Consider the following 21,727-nt stretch of genomic DNA (forward strand, 5'->3'; position numbering starts at 1 on the left):
TTTTGTTCCGTTTTAGGTGATATAAATCGTACCGGACCGGTTTCGTACAAAAGAGTAGGACGTAAGAAATTCCGAAACTATAATTAGAGTATGAATTTAGGTTTTATAATAATCTTTATAGGAGTTTTATAATCTTAATTTTGTATGGATATACGCAAACCATTCGCTAATATTCCAATTCAATTTTGGAGCCGACCGGTTTGATGTGTATCGACATTCCAAACATTTCTAGGGTTTTTTCCTTTGAGTGGTTGTATTTTCCTTTGTTACTACATAATGACTTGTGCTTTGGAACAGAAAGAGACGAGAGGCAGAGACAGGTTGTCAGAAGGTTAATTAGAAGAAAAATCAGAGTTCGAGTCTTTGTGCTCTCTTTTCTCTATTCTCCTTTGTTATTCGAATTTATAAGATATGGTCATAATCAGTGAGTTGCCTAATGACTTGCTGGTCAAGATATTATCGTTTCTTCCGACCAAAGTTGCTGTGTCCACTAGGATCTTGTCCAAACAATGGGAGTTTTTCTTTGGATGTGGCTTCCTGAACTTGAGTACGATGGTAGATACTATTCAGAGTCTGAATACAAGAGGTTAAAGTGTTTTCTTGACAGAAATCTGCCATTACATAGAGCTCAGGTTATTGAAAGCTTCCGTCTCGGGTTTTATTATCCACATTTTGAACCTGGAGATATCAGACTGTGGGTTCTAACTGTAGTTTCTCGCTACATCCGTGAGCTCGATATTTTTTATGTTAATTACAAGAACAAGCAGGATATATTGCCGAGTAACTTGTATACCTGCAAAACGCTCGTGACCTTGAAACTCCGTAGAAGGATTCTTGTGGATGTTCCTCGTGTTGTTTGCCTTCCTTGTCTGAAAACATTGCATCTTCAAGATGTGAGATACTCTAGTGAAGATTCTCTTCAACGGCTTCTATCTAATTGCTCTGTTCTTGAAGATCTATTGGTGAAAGGGTGTGAAGATGATAATATGAGAAAGTTCATTGTTATCGTCCCTTCTTTGAAGCGTTTAAAACTCGATACTCTTTATGATTTAGAAGAGATTGTGATACATACTCCTTGTTTGGAGTACTTGAAACTTGATTATTATAGTTGTAAGAGTCACCATTATTTGATTGAGAATATGCCTAAGCTGAGGGAGGCATCTTTAGATGTTATTTCTCCAGTTCTCGAGAGGCTTATCGGATCAATCACATCTGTCAAGCGTCTTACATTATGCACAGAAGACTATTGTTTAGAGGTAATCAGATATTTTTGCAACTCCATGTCTTCAATATCATTCATAGAATCTTCTGCTAGTGATTTTAATATTCTGTGCAGGGTATGTATAATGGTGATGATTTTGTCTTCAACCAGCTTGAACATCTAAAAGTATGTAAATGGGATGCATATGCTTTGAATATGCTTGTCCGATTTCTCAAATATTCCCCTAAACTACGAGTGCTAGATTTTGTTGAAATGGATGTAAGTTTCTTCGATATACTAATAAACTGGTTTGTATAATGCGCACTATGGTTGTCTAACTAATCCTTCGTCTTGATCTCAGGAGCATGGCCAATCTGATGTAATTTTCTGGAATCAACCAAGTACTGTTCCTGAATGTATGTTGTCGAGTCTCCAAGCTTTCAAGTTTTCAGGATACTTAGGAAGACCGGAAGAGAGAGATCTTGCCATCTATATCTTGAAGAACGCTCGTTGCTTAAAGACTGCAACAATCTTGTCTAAAGATCATTTGTTTGAAAAAAACCCTAACATGATACAAGAGTTGGCACTTTCTCCTCGTGCGTCAACCGAATGCCAACTTGTATTTGATGATTTACTGTCCACCTCTAAGCTTTGTGTTAAAACTCTTGTTGGTTAGTTCTATCATCTTGAGCTACAAATTATGTGTATGATCATACCCTAAAGACAATATAGTCTAATCTAATCAGGAATTTTAATAGGCTTTTTCTTCTCTTATTTTACTCTTGCTTGTTAAGCAGTACTAGAAATGTTATTATCTGGACGATTTAGAAAAACAACCGAGTAGAGGAATCTTTCCTCTTACACCAAAATATTTGATCGGTGATTTTTTTTCCTTTTTATTTATCAAGTCAATATTAGGCCGTTGCATTTTAGGTAGGAATTATACTGATGTAACACCCAAATCACATTGTTTTAGAAACAGAGGTAACATAGTTTCTTGACATAAAGATAAGCATGAATCATGTCTTGCACTGTTCTTCTCTTTACATGATTATAGGATTTATAGCCGAAACCAAATACGATCCGATCGCCGATCGGTGTGCTCTGAGACTTAACCACAGCAAAAAAAAAAAAAAAAAATGGGTCGATTTTTTACCAATTTCTTGAAACACCGACTGGACCAGCTGGTCCAACTGGTTAAAACCGCGACCTGGTAACATTTCTGGTTTGAATTTCTTGATCTAAGAACTAATTATAATACTCACTTTTCTGATCTAAGAATAATCTCTTGCAAAAGAAAAAAGTGATTTTGGTGGTACATTAGTCTAAGTCCAACTAATTACTTTTGAAAACATCAACTATGGTACATTGACCCATAAAGGATAAGATCTTAGAAAACTTTCATCAATTGTATCGCACATGATTCTATCAAAATTGACAAAAATTTTCTATTGATTGTATATCTAAAATAGTAAAAAAAAAAAAACCATCCAAAAATATCCCATCTTTGAGATACTCACTCAATAGAATAATTGTTTTTCCCATTGGTGAAAGACTCATATGAAATACCATACCATGTGTTTTCATTTGTTACTAAATCGTTTGTGTGGGCCTGCTTGCTTCATCAGATGGGCCTGTGCTCTCATTATTTCGGCAACGCCAAATCAAAGTCCAAATAGAGAGAAAAAAGAAGAAGGAAATCGTGACTTGTACAAGTCGGCTAAAGTTGTGTTACTTAAGGAAGAAGATATCGAGGCAGAAGACCTAACACCGAACAGAAAGAGACGGGAGGCAGAGAGACGTGAGAGAGAAGAAATCTGTGTTGTCTTTCTCTATTCTCCATTGTTATTCGCAATAACGGTATCTTGAATTTGTACGATATGGACAGAATCAGTGGACTGCCTGAAGAATTACTGGTGAATTGTTCCAACAAAAGTTGCTGTATCCACTAGCATCTTGTCGAAACAATGGGAATGTCTTTGGAAGTTGGTGCCCAAACTCGAGTACGATAGTAAATATTATACAAAGTCTGAATGCGAGAGGTTAGAGTGTTTTCTTGACAGAAATCTGCCATTACATAGAGCTCCGGTTATTGAAAGCTTCCGCCTCGAGTTTGGTGCAAGAAAATTTAAGCCTGAAGATATCAAACTGTGGGTTCTAACTGCAGTTTCTCGCAACATACAAGAGTTGGAGATTTATCAAATTTATTCTTTGAGCGTGCCGAACAACATATTTCCGAGTAGCTTGTTTGCCTGCAAAACGCTCGTGACCTTGAAACTCAAAACGCTCGTGACCTTGAAACTCAACGGAGACATTCTCATGGATGTTCCTCGTATTCCTTGTCTGAAAACTTTGCGACTTGTACGGGTGACATACCGCAATGAAGATTCTCTTCAACGGCTTCTATCTAATTGCCATGTTCTTATAGATCTATCTGTGGAAAGAGTGTATCTGATAATCTGAGAAAGTTCATTGTTATCGTCTCGTCTTTGAAACGTTTAAAACTCCGTAAATTGATGATTTAGATGAGATTGTGATAAAGACTCCTTGTTTGGAGTACTTGCATCATGAGTATTATAGTTCTAAGATTCACCACTGTTTGATTGAGAATATGCCTAAGCTGAGGGAGGCATATTTACATGTTCGCTTTCCTATTGAAGAGTATGTGTCCTTAAACCAATTTAGGTAGTCTCGGTTATGTGGGGAAAGTAGAAGCCGGTTTAGGCTGGGTTATTAGGCACGTGTGGGAATCGTGTAAGTGGCTGAGATATAAAGTCACATTCCTCACATAATACATTCTCTCTTAAGATACATAATCATCCCGAAGATTTAGGGTTTGTATCTTAGAGAGAGAGTGAGAGACGCCATTGTAAATCAGCTCAAGCTCGAGCAAGAATAGTGAATTCCGGAGTATTCCTCCGGCGAGACGTAGGTGGCGGTTTTGCCCCGAACTCGTAAAACTCTCGGTGTGGATTTACTTTCTGTTCTTTCGATTTGCGAAGTAGAGGATCTAATCTTCACAAATTGGTATCAGAGCTGAGGTTTTTCGGCGAAGAAGATAATCGCATAATAAGAAGCACAAGATTCGAAGAAACCTTGAAGATCCAAGTCGATTCAGATCCCGACCTCAAGCGTCGAAAGATCAAATCGATCCGGCGATGTCAACATCTGGGGTTAAAGCGGAGGTGGTTTGTTTCTTCGATGGAACCGGGGATTTCTCCTTATGGAAGCGTAGGATGCTTGCGCATCTCAGTGTTCAAGGTCTCAAAGATGTTCTCACCGAGAGAACCGAAGAAGAGCCAAATAAAGAAGAAAGTACAAGCACAGATAAAGATCCAGAGAAAAGCTAAAGAAGAAAATCAGCAGAAGACGAGAAAAGATCTGCACGATGTGAAAAGGCGTTAAACTTGATCTGCCTAAATGTTGGTGATCATGTACTACGCAAGATCGAGAACTGCAAGACTGCGGCGGAGGCGTGGAGTCTTCTGGAAAAGTCATACATGTCAAAGTCCTTGCCAAACAGAGTTGACTCACAGCTTAAACTCTATGGTTATAAGATGCAAGAAAGCCGCACGATCGACCAAAACATTGATAATTTCTTGAAGATCATCGGAGAGCTCAGCCATCTAAGCATAGAAGTTCCAGATGAGGTACAAGCAATCTTACTCCTTAATGCCTTACCGCCTAAGTTTGAATCGCTTAAGGAAACGCTTAAGTATGGGAGAGAGACAGTAAGGTTAGAGGATATTGCGAGCTCGGCTAGGTCCAAAGAAAGAGTTCTAAACTCAATGCAGAGTAAGTCTTCGGAGGGTCATTATGTTCGTGGCAGATCCAAAACTAGAGGTCAACAAAATAGTAAGAGACAGGGGAGGTCAAGATCCAAGTCTAAAGAAGGCAAGAAGATTTGTTGGATATGTGGCAAGGAAGGGCACTATAAGAAACAGTGCTACAAATGGCTGGAGAAGAACAAGCATAAAGTACAGACCGATAAAGGAGAGACTTCCTTAGCTAAAGACGATGCTCGAGATCTGGTTGGACTTATTGCATTAGAAGTAAAATTGTCGTTAAAGGAGTCAGACAGGGAAGAGTGGATTATGGACACTGGATGCTCGTTCCATATGACACCAAGAAGGGATATTTTCATAGAATTCCGGGAAGTAACTTCAGGAAAGGTTAGAATGGCTAACAGTTCACAGTGTGAGATAAAAGGTATTGGTTCGGTGATGTTTCAGAATCAAGATGGAACCACATTCACACTTTCAGAAGTGAGATATATGCCAGATATATCTCGGAATTTGATCTCGATGGGAACGTTAGAAGAGAAAGGATGTGAGTTCAAGGGTGCGAAGGGAGTGATCAAAGTGATAAAGGGCTGCTCGGTTATTATGAAAGGTGCTAGGAAGGGGCAGGATACTTTGTACATTCTACAGGGGTCAGCAAAGATATCTGAGGCGTGTAATGCTGAAGAGAGTGATCAGACTAAGACTTGGCACAGCAGGTTAGGACACGTTGGTCAGAAGAGTATGGATTTGCCAGCGAAGAAGGGCTGTTTTGGTAAAGACAAGGTATCGGAGATCAAGTTCTGTGAAGATTGTGTTTTGGGTAAAACACACAAGACTAGTTTTGGATCGGCTCAACATACAACCAAGGAAAGACTTGATTACATTCACTCAGATCTGTGGGGGTCTCCTAATGTTCCTTTGAGCTTAGGAAGATATGTCAGTATTTCGTCTCCTTCACCGACGACTGGTCAAGGAAGGTGTGGATATATTTCTTGAGAACCAAGGATGAAGTTTTCACTAAGTTCGTCGAGTGGAAGAAGATGGTGGAGACTCAAACAGAACGTAAGGTGAAGAAGTTTAGGACCGATAATGGGCTCGAATTTTGTAATCAACGATTTTAGGACCGATAATGGGCTCGAATTTTGTAATCAACGATTTGATCAATTCTGCAAAGGTGAAGGTATTGTAAGGCATAGGACCTGTACATATACGCCTCAACAAAACGGAACAGCAGAGAGGTTAAATAGAACGATCATGAACAAGGTCAGGAGTATGCTGAGCGAGAGTGGTTTAGATCAAAAGTTATGGGCTGAAGCTGCCTCAACATCGGTGTACTTAATAAATAGAACTCCCTCTAGTGCCATTGGGTTTGATGTACCTGAAGAACGCTGGACGACATCAATGCCGAGTCTAACTGGTTTGAAAACTTTCGGTTGTGTTGCATATGTACATTCGAATGAGGGGAAGCTAGACCCAAGGGCTAAGAAGGGTATCTTCACTGGATATCCAGAAGGAGTCAAGGGTTTCCGAGTCTGGTTAATTGAAGAGAACAAGTGCATTATAAGCCGTAACGTTGTGTTCAGAGAAGATATGCTATACAAGGATCTCAAACTCGGACAACAGACAAGTATCTCTAAACCTTCTTTTAGTACTAATGAAATGTCTAGCTTTGATTTTGCAGATACAGGTTCAACTGAAGAGGACACAGTTCGAGGTGGAGATACTGGAGATGAAGACCAGGATCAAGGGTCTCGTATGAGTGAAGAAACTGAATCATCCGCTCAGGATCTAAGGGGTCATCAGTTAATCAGAGATAGACCGAAGAGACAGATCAGATTACCCGTAAAGCTGGAAGATTATGAAATCTATGGGGATGAGGATTCAGATGAGATAGCTGGTTATGCGTATCTGGTTACAGAAGATGGTGGAAAGTCTGAACCGGAGAGTTATCAAGAGGCGTTAGCTGATGAAGACATGGATAAGTGGTTAGAAGCTAGTGATGAAGAAATGAGGTCTTTGGAGAAGAACAAGACGTGGGTCTTAGTGGACAGAGTTGAAACGCATAAACCTATTGGAAGCAAGTGGGTGTATAAGAGAAAAGCCGGGATTGTTTCAGAAAACAATTATAAATAAATTTATTACGTAGATAATAATTGTAGTTACTTGAGAATTTCTTAAATACATGTTAGATTTAAATAAAATTTTTATAATACCACAAATGGTAAATGAATATCTTATTGTATTTTATCATAATTAATCACTTTAAAATATAAAATATTCACTATTGATAAATAATTATATTATATAACAAAATAATAGAATAAGTTAGAGTTATGCATTTATAATTACAGTTTTATCCGGATTAGTTTGTCAATGTAAAATATTAAAAAAAATAATTTGAAATAACTAAACAAACGGCTTAGTTCATAGATATGTAAATTGTTTATGTGTAAATCTAAATTTACATAATAAAAAAGTTTATAATTAACACTAGATCAATTACTCAATTAACTCATACTCTTATTCTACTAATATACAAATTTATATTATTCAAAACTAAAACATGATAACAAAATTCATGATAACAAAATTCTTGATTTAAAAAAAATAAATAACAAAAATAACTTTTATTAAAAAAATATATTAGAAATAAAAAATATAAAATTTCCGTGTGTCCGCACAGGGTTATAATCTAGTGGACAAACCTCAACCTGAAAAATAAATCTTCCAATTTAGATCACTAATGGCATCAAACCATTCGGTAATATTCCAATTAAAGTTTGAGCCGACCGGTTTGATGTGTATAGACATTCCAGATTTTCTAGGGTTTTGTGCTGTTCCTTGGAGTGGCCGTGTTTCACTTTTGTTACTTAATCTTTTGTGGCCTACATAATGACTTGTGGGTTCGAACAGAAAGAGACGAGAGGCAGAGACAAGTTGTAAACAGGTTAATTAGAGAATCAAATCATTGTTCTAGTCTTTGTGGTCTCTTTTCTCTATTCTCCTTTGTTATTCGAATCTATACGATATGGGCAGAATCAGTGAGTTGCCTAATGACTTGCTGATAAAGATATTATCGTTTCTTCCAACCAAAGTTGCTGTCTCCACTAGCATCTTGTCCAAACAGTGGGAGTTTCTTTGGATGTGGCTTCCTAAACTTGTGTACACTAGTAGTTGTTGTTATTCAAAGTCTGAAGACAAGAGGTTAAAGTGTTTTCTTGACAGAAATCTGCCATTACATAAAACTCCGGTTATAGAAAGCTTACGTCTTTACTTTCGTTATCCACATTTAGAACCTGGAGATATCAAACTATGGGTTCTAACTGTAGTTTCTCGCTACGTCCTTGAGCTGGAGATTTCTTATTTTACTTACCAGAACGAGCAGGATATCTTGTCGAGTAGCTTGTATACCTGCAAATCGCTCGTGACCTTGAAACTCAATGGAATGATTCTTGTGGATGTTCCTCGTATGGTTTGCCTTCCTTGTCTCAAAACTTTGCGACTTGAATGTATGACATACCTCAATGAAGATTCTCTTCAACAGCTTCTATCTAATTGCCCTGTTCTTAAAGATCTATTTGTGCAAAGTCGTGGTGGTAATAATTTGAGAAAATTCATTGTTATCGTCCCGTCTTTGAAACGTTTAACATTCCTTGGAGGTGATGATCATTTAGATGAGATTGTGGTAAAGACTCCTTCTTTGAAGTACTTGGATTTTACATATTATAGCTTTAAGATTCACCACTGTTTGATTGAGAATATGCCTAAGCTGAGTGAGGCATATGTAAATGTTAGCTTTCCTATTCTCGAGAGGCTTATCGGATCAATCACATCTGTCAAGCGTCTCACATTATTGCAAGTAGACTATGGTTCAGAGGTAATCAGTTTCCTCAACTCTATGTATATTGAATCTAATTTTTATAGAATCTTGTGTTAGTGAAATTTTAGTATTGTGTGCAGGATGTGTATGGTGGTGGTTTTGTCTTCAACCAGCTTGTACATCTGAATCTACGTATGTACCAAAGATATTCGTTGAATGTGCAAGTCCGTCTGCTTAAAGATTCGCCTAAGTTACGTTTGCTAGGCCTAGATCTATGTCGCAGTAGAAGGGATGTAAGTTTCTTCGATAAACATTGTCTTCATAATGCGCACACACACACACACTATGGTTTTCATGAGTCTAATTCTTCTTCTTGATACTCAGGTTCATGGAACTAATGGTGTGATTTTCTGGAATCAACAAAGTACTGTTCCTGAATGTATGTTGTCGAGCCTACAAACTTTCAAGTTTTCAGGATATTTAGGAAGACCAGAAGAGAAAGATCTTGTGATTTATGTCTTGAAAAACGCACATCACTTAAAGACCGCAACAATCTTGTTTAATAATCGTTTCTTTGAAAAAAACCGTGACATGATACAAGAGTTGGCACTTTCTCCTCGTGCGTCAACCGAATGCCAACTTGTATTTGATCGGTGATCTGGAGCTGTTTAAGACTCTACATATTTTTATTGTTGTGTGGTTAGTGTTATCATCTGGAGCTGTTTAAGACTACATATGTTTATGATCATAGTCTAGTCTAAAACCGAATCACGAACCTGAAATCTGATCTTTTTGAATGGCTTCGTCTCTCTTTTTTTTTTTTCGGTCCTGGATTGTTCGTTAGGCAGTTAAGAAGAGAACCTGAGATGGTAAAGAAGTTAAAAAAACTGGCGGTGTTTGGTTTTCGGGTCACGTTTATAGCCGAAACCAAATTACAAACCGATCGGTTTGGTTGAAGACTTGACTAAACCTTCGCTATTCAACAGCTTCCTAATTCATTTTGCTTGGGCTTTAGACAAAATCCGTTTGAGTCTTACGGTGTGGTTATCTTGTGTATTTCTTGTTATTCAGGGAAGACCAAAATCAAAGTTTTTCAATAAGTCATAATTTTTTTTAAAGATATGGACAGAGGAATGCCTGATAAATTGCTGGTGAAGATATTATCGTTTTGTTCCAACAAAAGTTGCTGTATATACCAGCATTTTGTCGAAACAATGTGAGTTTTTTGCTTTGCCTAAGCTTGAGTACATATCTGAGATAAGGCGGAATTAGTAAAGCTTTTGATAAGGTGGAATTGACTTTTGTAGAAACATTGATGAATAAAATGAGTTTTGCTGCAAAATGGTGTAAATGGATAATGAAGTGTATAACCCACTGTCACATACTCAGTTTTGATAATCTGCTCTCATGTTGGCAACACTTCCACCTCAAATTTTACCAAAGAAAAAAAAACATTTCTCCTCAAAGAGGGTGTAAGACAAAGTAAATACGATTTCCTCCTGTTTTGTTTAGTTTTTGCAGGAAGATGGTAATACTGAATTCAAAAGCATTCTTTGGTAAATCCGATTTCCTCCTGTTTTGTCAGACAAAGTAATCTGCTCTCATGTTTTGATCCGGACGGATCAGCCAGATGAATCATCTAGATGAAGCGAGTAAGTAAATACTGGATTTAAAAGCATTCTCTTTCTATTGTTTTACTTTCCAAATCGCTTTGACAGAGCTGTTAACCAATATTGCGAGACAAGGAGGAATACCATTAGGGACTGCAAAACAGAGCAACAACAACAAAGTAAGATGAGTCTAAAAACCAAAAAAGTAAGATGAGTCAAAACGACGTTTTGAATGATGAGTTTACAAGAAAAACAAAGATGGGCCAAAAGAAAGAAGCAGCTAAGCCCAACAAAAACTCACTCGTTGTCAAGAACAACTCACAGTGGTCATTCAATGGAGACATCACATGTGATAAACAGAAAAGCAGAGTACCGCTGTTTGCTGTTTGAAAAACAGAGAAAAACAAAGCACTAAAACAGCATCAGGATCATCAATCTACTATCTAAACCTGGCTAATAAGTCCCAATACTAGATGATTGCTATTTCAACTGTCTAGACGTTATTCTAACAACAGAAAATGGAAAAACTGTAAAACTCTTTTTGTATACGACCTAGCAAACAAAGATTTAACAAGCGGCTAGAACTTTGCAACAACAAGACACATGACTATTGCAACTTAGGTTCATGGAAAACCTGTAAAACTCTCTTTGTACATGAGCCAGCAAACATGTGAATCAACAAAGATGAGATAACTTTGTATTGAACTATTCCTACCGATTGAAACAACACATTTTAAAGTTATCCTTTGTGAAACAGAAAATGAAGCTAGTATCAATGATGATTCACAAATCACTAAACCAATGGCGAGTAAATTTTGAATCCAGTAAAACAGAAACACGATGCTTAAAGACGAAGGCGCGATAGAGATAGAGGACACCTGTGTACAGTTCTAAGAAGCAAGTGGAACCGGTTAAGGATGATCCTTGTCAAAGAGGAAGAGAACCTTGGAGTAGCACCAGCAGAAACTGTCAAAACATGATCATGTCGAGAAGCTGTCAAAGAGAAACACGAACAAAAGGATGAATATAGAATCTAAGAACATCGAATCAAATAACTTAAAACACATCATTAACAGGGAATTTGTCAAGCAAAATAGTATACTTTCAGTATTTCCAATGAATCCGAAGCTAACAGCAAACCCAGAAACCCAAAAACAATTTTGATGTTCTGTAAGGATTTTTAACTTCTCCTGAGTGCTTAGATCTTAGGATCTATTAGATGAATTAGAAACTTAAAGAACACAAAAATTTGATCACCCAGTTCATGGCCTCGAACCGCTACGTCTGGGATGGGAACCGTCTCCCACAACCTCCACTATCAATCAAAGAATACACAAACGCACTAACCGGCGTTTTCTTTGTGTTTCAGATACAAGTAATAGATTAGAACAATAGAAGAAGAAGACTTGAATCACAACACAAAGAAGACACGAACTTCCTTTGGTACTCTCTTGGATTCCCTTTTCTCTCTTCTCTAAATTGCTCTCTCTCTCTATCTCCAACTTGTACTCACGGCTTGTGTTTTCTTTTTCTGTGTTAGGGTTCTGCTTCAAAGTCTTTGCTTCTTTTATAGCAATACGTAGCCGACTTGTTTAACTTCATAATCTCGTTCTCCATGTACCACGAAACCAAAAAAAAAGCTTCTTTGGTATAGGGCTTGAACAAACCCAATTTCTGATTTAAACCAATTAGGCCCATATGAAACAAACAAGCCCAATATGTTCGAAGATGTTTTGAAGTTTAGAGAACGAAAATTGAAATTCTAAGACAAACCCAGATACAAATATTAACTCATCGGAGAGAGAAACAAGACTCGATGGAGAGAGCAAAGCTTGAGCTTGGAAATTATATCTTTTTTCTTGTATGTTGTCATAATCACGAAAATTTTAATTCTTTAACAAAATTGGGTAATCGAAACCGAACCAAACACAATCGATTAAATTGAAATCGAAAATCAAATCTTGATTTCCCCTTTTCCTCTCTTCATCTTCCCCGAACGGCTATCTCCATTCCCCTCACTCCTTCGAAAATTCTGCAAATTCTCCTTTAAAAAGACCCTGATAAAGACTAGATTTTGTAACTTCTCCTTTTTCTTCCCCTTCTTCAACTTCCCTTACTTTTTTTCATTAATTTATCTTTCTACATACATCAAAACAAACCCTAACTCCATGGTTAAAACTCGAGTAAAAAGTGTGGTATATGTGGAAGCACATGGTTAAAATTCGAACGATCCTGTACCCAATTGCAGCGAAGAAGCACATGTGGAAGATAAAGACCCAGGAATAACCCCAAACTCTCCGGCGAATGATGAAAAAACAACCATGAAGAAACTCGGAGAGAAGACGAAACATTGATGGAAGTAGACCCAGTCGATACCAAAACCACCAAAGAAGCCTCTGAAACCGCATCAACACCCACGGACGACGGTGCAACGGATCAACCAGAGGAGTGGTTGGAATGTCGTGAAGAACCTGAAAAAGAGGATTTAGCGGATACAGTAGCCGAGGAAGAAGGAGTGGTAGAATCCCATAAAGAAGAAGAGGGAGATGTATCTGAGGATGAGACTTCGGAAAGAAAAAGCGAGGAAGAGAAATCAGAGAAAGAAGCCGAGGAAGAGGAATCCGAGAAGGAAACAAGAGAAGAGGAGGTCGAGGATGAACAATCGCAGAAAGATAGTAGAAAAGAGGAATCCGAGAAAGAAGCAGACGAAGAGGGAGGGGGGACGCCCGAGAAAGACGACGAGGGAGAAGGAGAGGAAGGAAATGAAGAGGAAGGAAATAAAGAGGAAGAAAATGCAGCGGAAGAAGAGCATGTCGAAGAGGCAGATGAAGATTTAGAGGTAAGTATACTTTGTGTATCTGGGAGAACTGGACAACTGGTTTAACTATTTAGATGAAATTATGTTTGGTCGTTGGACAACTATGACAACTAGGATACCTATTGGCACGAAATTATGTTTGGCCTTTGGACAACTGGAATTACTGTGTTTGATGAAATTATGTTTGGTCGTTGGAAAACTAGGACAACTGGGATAACTGTGTTCGATGAATGTTTGCTTTGGTCAAATGTTGGACAGCTGAGACAACTGGGATTACTGTGTTTGATGAAATTATGTTTAGTCGTTGGACAACTAGGACAACTGGGATAATTGTGTTCGATGAATGTTTATTTTGGTCAAATGTTGGACAATTGGGACAACTAGGATTACTTGGTCGTTGGACAACTAGGACAACTGGGATAACTGTGTTCGATGAATGTTTGTTTTGGTCAAATGTTGGACAACTGGGACAATTGGTACAACTTAGTTTAACAGAATTAGTTAACACGCGGACAATTGGGACAACTAAGTCTGATATGATTGTGTTTCTTGTTTATATTTCAGGATGTCAATAATGGTAGTCAACCGATGGTGCATGAGAAGCTTTACTTCGGTCCAACTGAGTACAGCAAGAGTTGTAGGATATTGACAAGGTGATCGGTTAGAACTATTGTGGACAAGATTGATAAGCTTGATGAGGAGAAAGTAGGTTCAGAGCGCATCCTCAATTTAAGCACATTTTTCACATGTTCAAGGAGCGCAACCACATGAATCAAGGATTGTGGATGCTTCTCCTTCACACTGCTCATACTGAAAGGCTTAGTGAGTGCTGATTTGTTGTTAACGGAGTTCCAATAAAGTATTCTCTGGGAGAGCATGCACTTTTGAGTGGACTTGACTGTCGTGATTACCCGACTGACTACAAGAATTTGGAGAACATAAAGTTTGTTGAAAAGCACTTTGGTAGGGCGGATAAAATCAAGATTGCGGATGTGGAAGAAAAATTAAATGAAATGAATGATACCTCTGTGGACAAGAAGAAAATGGCCCTCTCTGGTTTTTATGCAAGGTAGTGAAGGCGAAATACAAGAGTGATGGTAACATTAATCCGTTCTTGCACAAAGTTGTCAGTGATTTGAATGTGTGTAAATCATTCCCTTGGGGGTGTTACACATTCGATGACATGATGAAGAAGATCCGGCGTGTGATGGCAAGGTATAATGGCAGCATCAAAGACAAAAAAAGCAGAATGTCCCTTATCTGGTTTCATTCTTCCTCTACAGGTAATTCTCAGTCAATAGTTTTTAGAAGTTAATTTATTTAAATAATTTAGGGTTTAACTTTTTGATTTTTTGTGTAGATACTTGCTTTTGAGTGTATTCCTAGTCTTGGCTGCAAATTCCGAGAAGCTGTACCTGCGCAGAAAGACTGTCCGATGATGTGCAAGCACAAGTTCACTGATGTATGCATGAAAAGCATTCCATTGGATGATATAAACGCAGCAATTGGAACAAGCGCAAAGGTTAGTATTTGATGGGTTTGGTTATGGGACAATAGGGTACAACTATGTTTGACTTGCTGGTAGTGATTTAGGGACAACTGGTACAACTCAACAATATTAAAGATTATTGGTTGTAGGACAATTAGGACAACTGATACAACTACGTTTCTTTTGTTTTGGTTAAAGGGAAACTGGTACAACTTTACGTTTTGTTGTTACAGATGGACATTTATCTTTGTTTATGTTGCCAGGACATTCATAGTATTTTGAAGCCTGCAGACTCGGGTTAAGAAAAACTATTGCGTCGGATATTAAATCCTGGCTATGATGATGGGATAGGACTCATTGATGTAGGTGTTGAGGATTGGATGCATCATCTCACGGTGAAGAAGAAGAAGATATTCTGGAGATCTTTGTATGAGTTAGACATTCAACATCGGGGTGGAATCATAGCCGACACTCCTCAAGTACCTGAACCTTAGGTGACATCATTGTTGGAGCTGAAGGCTGCGATGGATCTATTAAAAAAAAGAGTGGTGACGCTTGAGTAGTTAGTCCTTCACCAATCCTCTCCACCACCCGCCTCATCACCAGTCTCCTCTCATCGACCCGCAGGTGGCTCCCGTCAACCACGCCAATCTTCTCCACCACCCGACTCTTCACCAGTCTCCTCTCATCGACCCGCAGGTGGCTCCCGTCAACCACGCCAATCTTCTCCACCACCCGCCTCTTCACCAGTCTCCTCTCATCGACCCATAGGTGGCTCCCGTCAACCACGCCTATCCTCTCCACCACCCGCCTCTTCACCAGTCTCCTCTCATCGAGGCGCATGTGGCTCCCCTCAACCACGTGCATCACCTCCTTCTCTAAACTCCTCGTACTCTTTGTTGGATTGTGTGGAGCTGTTGCAGCGTGATGTCTGGCATCAAGGGATAGTGAGGAAAATTATGACAAACAACCGTTACAAGGTTAAGCTGGTTGACACATCGGAGGAAGCTGAGTTCATGTATTGGGATGTTCGGCCATCAACTGCACCATCACCTGCATCCACCTCAAGACACGCACTACCACCAGAAGCATCCTCATCAAAAGCTGGTAGAGGTGGAACTAAGAGGCCCAGAAAAAAATCATAATACAAGAAGTCGCCTTTTATCTCTGGAAAAAAGACAAGAAAGACAAGAAGTAGAATGTGTTGTTTATGTTTAAGATTATGTGTTTTGGTTTGTGGTAAAACTTTATGTCTTTTGTGTTTTATTTGGACAACTGGTACAACTTAATGTGTTTTATTAGGACAACTGGTACAACTTAATGTGTTTTATTAGGACAACTGGTACAACTGCCTTTTTCAGAACAACTGGTACAACTTAATGTGTTTTATTAGGACAACTGGTACAACTTTGAGGATAACAGATAAGAAACATAACATGAGCGACTTCATAAAAGGAAAAATAGTTCTGGAATCTTACAAAAGAGAGTAGGAACATAAACATAAAAGGGAAAAAACAGGTAAATAAGAATAAGACACAACAATCAAGCCAACATAGCTCATAAGGACTCCCAAAAACTGAAAATCTTCTTCAACCTTAACTCTTTTTCATAGCTGCCTTAAGGGATGCCACCTTTGAGTCCAACTGGTTTAACTTGGAGAAAACGGTGTCAAACAAATATCGCATGGCTTCTTGAGTTTCATTGAGCATTTCAATCTCTTTGAGTATTGTGACATCCCACCACTTCTTGAAGCCACAACTGGGAACCTCAAAACCAGAAACTCAGAAATTCAGATGATACTCAATTTAAAAATCAAAATTAACTCCAACATTTACTTCCGAGAAATTTTTTGGGCCACAACAGCCGTAGAAGCAACCATAATATTTGCGGCCCCTGTCCAGCGCAGAGTTGTCAGTTAAGCACCCAATTGGAGCTAAGCCGCAGTGGCAAAGCTTTGGAATTCCTTTTTGTACAGGGCATGACAAAATGGTCCTGACTCCATTGACTTCGGGTCCCCATCTAGTGGTCATCACGTAATCTTTCTTAGGCAAGACAGAAGAAGAGCCCTCAGTCTTTGTTTCAGCCATTTTTGCGATGATTTTCTGAGATTTTTCCATGATGCGGCGGAAACTCTAACAAACTTAATTGGGGGAAAAATGAGAAATGAATAGATGAGAAAGAGAAAAAACAGAGAAGAACACTTTTCTATGAAAGAGAAAACACTAAACGGCAACAAAAATGAAAAGGAAAATAACATATAATTTTATTCTCAGCCGCCATTCTCACACGTGCATATTCCGATGACATAATAGTTGTACCTAGTTGTCTGGTTGTCCCAAAATTGGAATAGTTGTCCTTTGGTCGATTTTTAAGTTTTTTCAGTTGTCCCTGAACAAGAATTCCTTTTTTTAGTTGTCCCTTTAACCCTTGAACATTTTATACCTGCCCCAAGGGTTTCACGCCCATCTTTTTATATTTTTTATATTTTTACGTTTAGCCTCTTATAAGATGGATAACATTGTCAAAGAGTTCCTTATACCATAAGGGTTATTTCATTAGAAACACAAAAATATTAGGTTATTTGCAGAAAAATGGTTTATTTTAATTTCCCTTAATTTTATGGATACAGTAGTTAAGGTTATGGGTTGTATTTGTTTAGGACTCCTTAATTTTAAGAAATTATTTTTAAAGACAATTTACTAAAATATAGTTGTCCCAGTTGTCCTAGTTGCACCTAGTTGGCCTGGGTTTGGACGTAGTTGCATCATGTTGCACCTAGTTGCACCTAAACCACGTAGTTGTCCTAGTTGTCCTAGTTGCACCTAGTTGGCCTAGGTTTGGACGTAGTTGCATCATGTTGCACCTAGTTGCCCTGAAATACATTACATAAATTCCTAAACGTTGCACCTAGTTGCACCTAGTTGCCCTGTAAACATTCTCCAAATCCAAGAAATTCAAAATACAAATAACTCCAAAATATATAGTATTGCAAGAAATTCAAGTTAATGAAAATACAAATAAACTCCAAAATAGTCCTGCGACCTAGTTCTGACCCTCTTCTCCCTCTTCTTCCCTTGGGTTTAGTGGTTGAAACCAACGCCCAATGTTTATGTTTGGGTTCGCCTTCTGACTCCTGCGAGCTTCTCCGGTGGAAGGAAACTGCTTCTCCTTCTTTTGTTCTGATTTTTTGGTGTAGTCTGGTGGGTAAACAACTAAATTAGCAACCTCCTCAGGAATAATCCAAGTTGAATGATGCAGCACCATATAGATGGTTCTGTGGTAAGCCATCGCCCAAGTATCAATCAAGTAGTATCTCGAGCATAAATCGAAAATGTGTAAGTCTATTCTTCTTGAGGACGTCCGCATCATTGCAATGGTTGCGGCTATTGCATGAACACATGGAATCTTATCAATATCAAACATGCAACACCCACAGCTTTTTGTATCCAAATTAACCATATAGCTCTTCCCCTCAACTCCAACAACACTGTATTCAAGCCCAGGTAGATTTAGCTCAGTCACATCTAATTTTGTTGCAATTGCACATTGTTTATGCAATTCATTTTCCACATACGGCACCAGTTTCTTCGAATATGATGCACCAGCTATGTTATTCATATACTTGTTGAAACCATTCAGACACTTTCTCAACATACGCATCAATCAAAGGCAATAGTGCATACTTTCTTGCCTTCTTGAAGACGTTGTTCATTGATTCACAGGCGTTGCTTGTGTCCAAGTTGTACTTGTCTCCTTTAAAATTCCACCTTGCCCATTTCTCAAGAGGAAGACCATTCTCTAAGTACTCCGCAGCTTTTGGAAACATTCTACCAAATTCGGTGTATGCACTTAGGAACTCACTTTCGGTGTACTTATGAGCGCACTCAACGAATTTTTTAGAACACAAATCTTTCCAACCATTGGCTGCTTTAACCCTTACATTACGAGACAAGTGCCAAACACAAAATCCATGCTGAGACTGAGGGTACACCTCCTGCACTGCCTTCGCTATGCTTGTGTGTCTGTCACTCATAAAAACAATATTAGGATTATTTGGTATAACAGTTTTGAGCATTTCTAAAAACCACCTCCAACTAGAGTCTTTCTCACTATCGATTACACCCATTGCAATGAAGTGATGATTAGGATCCTGAGCTGTGGCAAATACTAGCATACAACCATAAACATTCTTAAGAAAAGTCGCATCCACGACTATGACTTTCCTCATTGAACTAAAGCCTTCAATGCTGGCGCCCAAAGCAACAAAAAGATACTTGAACTTATTATTAGCATCCACTTTCACGTTCGTCACTGTACCAGGATTCACCAGCTTCAACACATACAGATAAGAATGCAATCTTTGAAAGCTTTCTACCGGACTACCCCTCACTTGACTAATCGCGAGTTTTTTTCCTCTCAAGATAGTAGAGTAGGATACATTCACATGAGCTTCATTTTGAACAACCTTCACTATACTTCTAGGAGGCGGTGTGTCCACTACACCTGGAAACGAAGCATGCAAAACATCTGCTACAACTTGTGGAGTGCCTTTTCTTTTATTCTCAAGTGTGCTGGTAAGGACCCGAGATCAACTATGCATATTCCTGTATACTCTAAGGCTGAAGTAAGTTGAATCCTTTATTCTTATAGTATGTAAATACCATGAACAACCATGTTCAGCTTGACGGCATTTAAGAATGAGTCGCCCAGGATCAGACTTCACAGTTTTTGACCTCAAAACATCCCTTATCCGAAGCTCTGCCAATCAATACTCGCAACGCCTCTTTCGATCGAAATTCTTGATTTTTCTCAAAACCAGCACCATCATCCCATTCAAGAACAAACTGAGTCGGTTCTAAAGCCCCAGCAGGCTCTACGTGATCATGCTCATCCATACCATACTCTGCAGGCTCTACATGTTCATGATCATCCGGTTGTGAAACAACATCATCAATCACTATCTGTTTCTCAGTCTCAGCCACAGCCACAATAGCAAGTTCGTTCTGTTCTTTCCCTGCTTCCTCAATTTCAAGCATAATCTCCCCTGTTTCTAGCTCCGGAATCTTATCTCTTTCTAAATCTTCCATTATCTCCACATGCAACACAGATCTAAGTCTCTCTTTATCCACAGTTGTTAGATAGACATACACATCACCATCATCAACAATACATGACTCATTGCATGGCTTAGCTACCAACAGAATGTAGCTTAACTTGAGCTTCTTCGTACTATCATTTACTCCAATCTTCTTGCATATACCATCTACAACCATCGAATATGTTACCTCATCCAAAGAGGTTTTAAATGATATAGCATAGATGGAGCTTCTTGATATCCATTTAAACTCCTCTCCTTCCTTAGAATAACATCCTCCATACTCAAAATGTATGTTTGTGTGGCCCCTCATCCTCTTCTGTTCATAAATACAAAAAAATTAGTCATTTACGAATAACAGAATTTTATATTTTCTCACAGTTGTACCAATTGTACCAGTTGTCCCATATATCTCAATCAGTTATCCCAATTGTACCAGTTGTCCTAATACATTCAGTATCCCAATTGTACCAATTATCCCAATACATTCAGTATCCCAATTGTACCAGTTGTCCCATTCCATTCAGTTAATCCAATTCAATTTAGTTAACCCAATTGTACCAGTTGTCCCATTTCATTCAGTTATACCAATTGTACCTAGTTTCCCACTCCATTAAGTTAATCCCAATTGTACCAGTTCTCCCATTCCATTCAGTTAACCCAATTGTACCAGTTGTCCCATATCTCACTAATTCACTATACAAACCTACGATTCAGTTCGATTCAACGGCAACAAATGAAATTTTAACACTCAGAAGACTAAATCGACGTATATAAGTAACGATACTATCCAATGTGCAACCTAAAACGACCGAAATTGACAAATTGATTACCAAAATGGAAAATCCCCCAAACAGTAGAAGAAGATTACTTAACTGCGAAATGACGGCAGAGAAACGAGATTTGGCGAACAACACGGGTTCAGGGGAGGCCGGCGCACCGCGCCGAGCGAAAATAAACGCTCGGGAATCTCGATTCGAGCAGATCGATCGATCGATCTCGGGGAGAAACTAGGGTTTTCGGTTCAGGCCTACTCAGAAATTGACGAAATTAGTTCGAGCAGCTTTGGTTTACAATTTCAGGTTTTCAATTTTTTTATCATTCGATTTTTAAAAACAAATGATGAAAAATAAGATAATCAATAATGCCATAAAACCTTTTCATTAAGGGTAAAATGGTTATATCATACCCATGGCACACAGACTCAAATGTGGCAGAAGAGATTTTTTTTCAGCCATTAAACCATGTAGATCTAATTTTTTTTTGTAATTTTCAGTTTAACTACGGGTATTTTGGTCATTTTGATTTTTGATCGTCTTGAAAACCGAAGTATTTCTAGGAATACCGCGGGTTCGAATCCTAAATCAGACTCAGCTGAATGCATTAATTCAGATCAGTTGGCTGAGCCCAAAAATTTCTTCACGATTTTTAAAACTCAGTGGGATGATCCATCTGGATGATGATAATTTGATGCTATAAACGAACATCAGTTGTCATCTTTATCCAGATGAACCATCTGACTGCTCAAACGAACATGGCCAAAGTAAATTTGATTTCCTCCTGTTTTGTTTAGTTTTCGTAGGAAGATAATGAGGAGTCAGTAAATTTGGTTGTTTTGGAAAGTACTTAGTCTTTCTGAATGTATAGCAAAGAATAATCCAATCTATATATTTATTTGTGTAGTGATTTGCTTACGTGTCGCGCTCACAGCGAGTTTCGACGCATTTCGCTTACGTATCAGCTCCAGAATGAGTTTTGGCCGCAAAAAGACCGTTTAGCCCTATTTTCCAATCAAATGTCATTTTTTTACTGGTTCTTATCTGATGATGTGTAAAAAAAATACTTATAACAAACCGGTCTAAATTATTATGGTTTAATGCTTAATTATGTACTTAATCAAACCAATTTTAAA

General features: G+C 38.4%; 1 protein-coding gene, 1 long non-coding RNA gene and 2 pseudogenes across 2 annotated transcripts; 3 read left to right on the top strand and 1 right to left on the bottom strand.

Annotated features, from left to right (window-relative positions):
• The first annotated feature begins 411 nt into the window (after positions 1-411).
• Positions 412-1,741, top strand: LOC18022650 (annotated as a pseudogene).
• A 1,340-nt stretch (positions 1,742-3,081) lies between these two features.
• On the top strand, positions 3,082-4,606 carry LOC112088408 (annotated as a pseudogene).
• A 3,405-nt stretch (positions 4,607-8,011) lies between these two features.
• On the top strand, positions 8,012-9,530 carry LOC18022651 (FBD-associated F-box protein At4g10400). The gene is made up of 5 exons (XM_024158680.1): positions 8,012-8,492; positions 8,643-8,860; positions 8,944-9,096; positions 9,188-9,242; positions 9,508-9,530. The coding sequence occupies exons 1-5, from the start codon at positions 8,012-8,014 to the stop codon at positions 9,528-9,530; spliced, it is 930 nt and encodes a 309-aa protein (XP_024014448.1).
• An 839-nt stretch (positions 9,531-10,369) lies between these two features.
• On the bottom strand, positions 10,370-11,849 carry LOC112088594. Its single transcript, XR_002900540.1, has 3 exons — positions 11,671-11,849; positions 11,292-11,406; positions 10,370-10,566 (listed from the first exon to the last, which is right to left on the bottom strand). It is a non-coding gene; the product is annotated as an uncharacterized LOC112088594 (long non-coding RNA).
• Between the last annotated feature and the right edge of the window lie 9,878 nt (positions 11,850-21,727).

The sequence above is a fragment of the Eutrema salsugineum genome, unplaced genomic scaffold, assembly GCF_000478725.1.
Source record: "Eutrema salsugineum unplaced genomic scaffold, Eutsalg1_0 scaffold_14, whole genome shotgun sequence".
In the NCBI taxonomy this organism is placed as follows: Eukaryota; Viridiplantae; Streptophyta; class Magnoliopsida; order Brassicales; family Brassicaceae; genus Eutrema; species Eutrema salsugineum.

Coding starts and splice junctions, on each gene's coding strand:
- LOC18022651 (XM_024158680.1), top strand. CDS start 8,012: ATGGGCAGAATCAGTGAGTTGCCTAATGACTTGCTGATAAAGATATTA. Junction 8,493..8,642: donor CAAAACTTTGCGACTTGAAT/GTATGACATACC, acceptor CATTCCTTGGAG/GTGATGATCATTTAGATGAG. Junction 8,861..8,943: donor AAGTAGACTATGGTTCAGAG/GTAATCAGTTTC, acceptor TATTGTGTGCAG/GATGTGTATGGTGGTGGTTT.